Below are 3,968 nucleotides of genomic sequence, written 5' to 3'. Positions count from 1 at the left end.
ATTGCTTACTTAAAAGACATATAATAGAACATAAGTGATCATTAAAATCAGGAAGAAATAAAGTGAACTTCAGGGTATATGCTATCCACCTTAGGAAACATTGCTAGAACCTTAGACGTCTCCACTGTGCCTTTCCCAGTTCCCATTCCTCCACCTCCAGAATCTCTCTGGAAATGTATAGATGTATAGATCAATAGAACAGAATTGAGAACGCAGAAGCAACCCCACACACTTATGGTCAACTCCTTTTCAGCAAGGGTGCCAGGACAATCCAATGGTGAAAGAATAGTCTTTTCAACAACTGGTCTTGGGGCAACTAAACAACCAAATATAAACCCACAAAGTAGGAGGAATGAGTATCATGAATCATGTTAACAGATTAAGCCTGAAATATTTGAGTAACTCCACTTGGTCTAGAAGTATAGTAAATATTATCTCTGCATTCCTACCTTTGTTTTATAATATCTTCTTTCACATGTTTTCCTTTTATTCTCATAGGAATGATAGGCTTAATAATGTTCCATTCTCAACCTGTCCTTGTCTGGCTTTACAACCAATTTATCTATATAAAATGAGCAGAGCGTGTTTCTTTTCAAAGCAGGCTGGATCCGTCAATCTTTTTTTCCAATATCTTCTGGTATTTCTGTGTTCTTTTAAATATATTTGAGGCTATGTAATTAGGTGCATGCACATTGAATACTTCCAAGAGCATTAAAACTTATTATAGTGGGTTGCTCCTTCTTTCTAATAATGCTTTTCAGTTAGTCTATTTGTGTGTACACTTATACTCCTATTATATATTTAATATAACTACATTGCTTTTTGATTATTTACCCACTCTCTTTAAATCTTTTTGACTTGTTACTCTCCTGTGTCATTCTATGTTAGGTGAGTCTCTGATAAATAATCAGTAGTTAGATTTCCTTCATCCAGTTTGATAATGTCTACCTTTTAAGGAAGGAGTTTAATCCATTTGCTTTTAATGTAACTACTAATATTTAAAATTAATGCCTACTGCCTGATTTTGTGTTTCTATTTATGCCAATTTTATGTTTTCACACTTCCTCAACTTTTGTGTCCATTAGGTTTTATATTTTTTTTCCATTGTGTCCTTCACTAGCTTGGAAAATAGAGGCTCTATTTCTATTTATTTAGAAGTGCCCCTGGAAATTTTAACTTGTATACTTGGAAAATGCAAAAGTTAATCCCTACATTTATCTCCCTGCTTGCAACACATGGATGTAAGAAAATTTCAACAAATTTGCATTTGCAAATATAGTCAATAGCACATTGAATTTATGTGATCCCATTCACTTATGAATTTGTGTAATCAATATAGAAAGCTAGAAGTTAAGGGAAAAATGTAAAGGGCTAGCATTCTAGTCCAATGACTCAATCTTGACCTGAAAAAGATGGACAAAAAAAATTCAGATGGATCTTAATGGATTTAACCCAGTAGGATAAAAATTTTTAAGATAGATTGAACATTCAAAAATCAATCAACATGATCAACTCTATAAACAGGCTGAAGAAGAAAAATATATGCCCCTAGCAATTGACAAAAAATGCAGTTGGCAAAATCCAGTGTCAATTAGCCTTGAACAAGTCTGAAATCAAGGTGTCAGCAGGTGGGTTCCTACTGGGCGCTCAGAGGAAGAATCCATTTCGTGCTTTTCTCCTAGCTTCTGGTGCTTGTCAGCTGTCCTTGGCATCATGAGCTATAAACACATCATTCCTACCTCTGCGTCTGTTCTCACATGGCTTTTCCTCTGTCTGTGTCAACGTTTTCTGTCTGTCTCCTTGTCCAGATTTCCTTCTTCTTCTGAGGACAACGGTGATTGCATTAGGGCCCATGTTAATCCAGTATGACCTCATCTTAACTCTCTTATATCTGCAAGACCGTGTTTCCAAAAAAAGTCAGATTCTAAGGTTTCAGGACAGGAATTTGGAGGCACACGAACAGACATTTCACTGAAGAGAGTTTATCGATGGAAATTAAGACCAGGAAAAGATATTCAACTTCATTAGCCCTTAGGAAAATACAAATGAAAACAACAGTGAAACAATACTACACATATATCTGAGTGGCAGAAATACAAACTAGTGCAAACAGCAGATGCTAGCATGGTTGTAGAGGAACTGGATTCCTCGTTCATTGCTGATAGGAACAGAAACTGGTAAACCCTCCCTGGATAACATAAATGAGCTATCAAGCCATGGAAAGCCAGGAGGAAACTTAATTGCATTTTACTAGGTGAAAGAATCCAATCTGAACAGGCTCAATACTGTATAATTCCAGGGAAGTGGCATTCTAGAAAAGAAAATATGGAGTAAAAAGATCCGTAGTAGCCAAGGGGTAAGAGGAGGGAGAGACGAATAGGCAGATCTCCGAAGATGTTTAGGGCAGTGAAACTACTCTGCGTCATTCTGTAAGGGTGTTTCCATGTCAATATGTGTTTGTCTAGAGCCACAGACTATACAACGCCAAGACTGAACCCTGCTGTAAACCATGGACTACAGGGGATAATGATGTGTCAGTGTAGGTTCATCAGTTGCAAGCCACTGTACCAGTCTGGTGGGGGATGTGGATAATGTGGGAAGGTATGCATGTGTAGGGAAAGGGAGTATATGGGAAATCCCCTGTATCCTCTGGCCAATATTACCGTGAACCCAGAATAGCTCTTAAATATAGTCTGTATAAAATCTGAATACTTGTAAGCACACTCACATACCCACAAATTAGTACAAACAGAACTGAGGAAGTCCAAATAAAATTGGTGATCATACCTGTGTCAGAATCCTAGTTTTAATATTTTACTACAGTTTTGCAAGACATTATCCATGGGAGAAATTTACATTTTCCAAGTCTTATGGCACACTGTGAACAGTTTGTGGCATACTAAGTGAGAATTGCTGCCTTTAACATTTTACATAGGAAATCCGTGTTCAACTTGTTTTGTTCTGCTTGGATTTCCTTTGGTTCTAGTTTGAAGAATCTTAAACATGTTAGGCTTAAATTAAAATGTAGCTCAAAGTAATTAAGAGCAGAGGACCCATTTAGATTAGATATCCGAATAAAGATGTAAAATTTGGAAAAGTGGTAGTATACTATCACAAATTGTGATATATATACTATGTCATATAATATGTATACATAGTATATGTATACATATATGTACATGTATATACACATACAAAGTATATACCATGTCATACACTATGACAAACGGAAATTGTCCTTCTGAATTCTCCAGGATACACTCTCTTGTAAGTAGCCACTTCAGTAGGAAAATGAACAGGGAAAATAACATTCATTCTTCTTTCCCTCTAGATACCGACTTATTGGTAAGACCTCTATTGCATGCGTCATCTCAGGCAAGACTGTCACCTGGGATGACGATCCACCTGTTTGTGAGAGTGAGTTGAAACCGTCCTTGTTCTTACCTTTTCCAATAGATTCTAAGTTTCCCCCTGAAGTTATACAAATCTTAAGTGGATTCCTTTTGTGCATTCTATCCCTCAAAACCTATGGGGTTTCCGGCAACTGTTTCCTTATGTTTTTTCCTTATGTCGTGCCTTTTCTGAATCTGGGGACTTAATGCATAAAAGCCTTCAAACCTTAGTTTTCCTTCAGTTAATTCAGAATGACGTTGATTGTGCCACCCCCAGTGTAACAGTCATTCTGCTTGGCAAATTAGTCAAGATTTTTCTAAAGTGATGCTCTCCAAGGCTGGTGAAGCTGTGGATCAATCAACACTCGCACACACGTGGAGGTCCACAAAACCTCTTGAGAGGCACCAGGTGCCATAAGCCTCAAAATGGACATAGACTTTGACCCACTTCTTAGAATTTATACTTGGGAGATAAATACAGACTTTTCCCAGGAATTCACTTTACACTTCTCATTGCTTCATTCATTATAATAGCAAAAATGTTAAGGTAACCAAAATGTTTCCGGCTATGCTTTG

General features: G+C 37.1%; 1 protein-coding gene across 1 annotated transcript in view; it reads left to right on the top strand.

Moving 5' to 3' along the window:
- The window catches only part of LOC111150949 (complement receptor type 1-like), a gene marked incomplete at its 3' end in the record, with an annotated part of 27,278 nt that extends 23,861 nt beyond the window's left edge, over positions 1-3,417 (top strand). Inside the window, exons 7-8 of the mRNA XM_022508643.1 lie at positions 2,466-2,539; positions 3,332-3,417. Of these exons, the coding sequence (XP_022364351.1) occupies positions 2,466-2,539; positions 3,332-3,417 (160 nt within the window). The remainder of the gene's footprint in view (positions 1-2,465; positions 2,540-3,331) is intronic.
- Between the last annotated feature and the right edge of the window lie 551 nt (positions 3,418-3,968).

This window comes from Enhydra lutris, unplaced genomic scaffold (assembly GCF_002288905.1).
Source record: "Enhydra lutris kenyoni isolate GAN:26980312 unplaced genomic scaffold, ASM228890v2 scaffoldscaffold25, whole genome shotgun sequence".
Lineage (NCBI taxonomy): Eukaryota > Metazoa > Chordata > Mammalia > Carnivora > Mustelidae > Enhydra > Enhydra lutris.
Note: the sequence above shows the minus strand (reverse complement) of the source record. Positions and strands in the feature narration are given on the sequence as shown.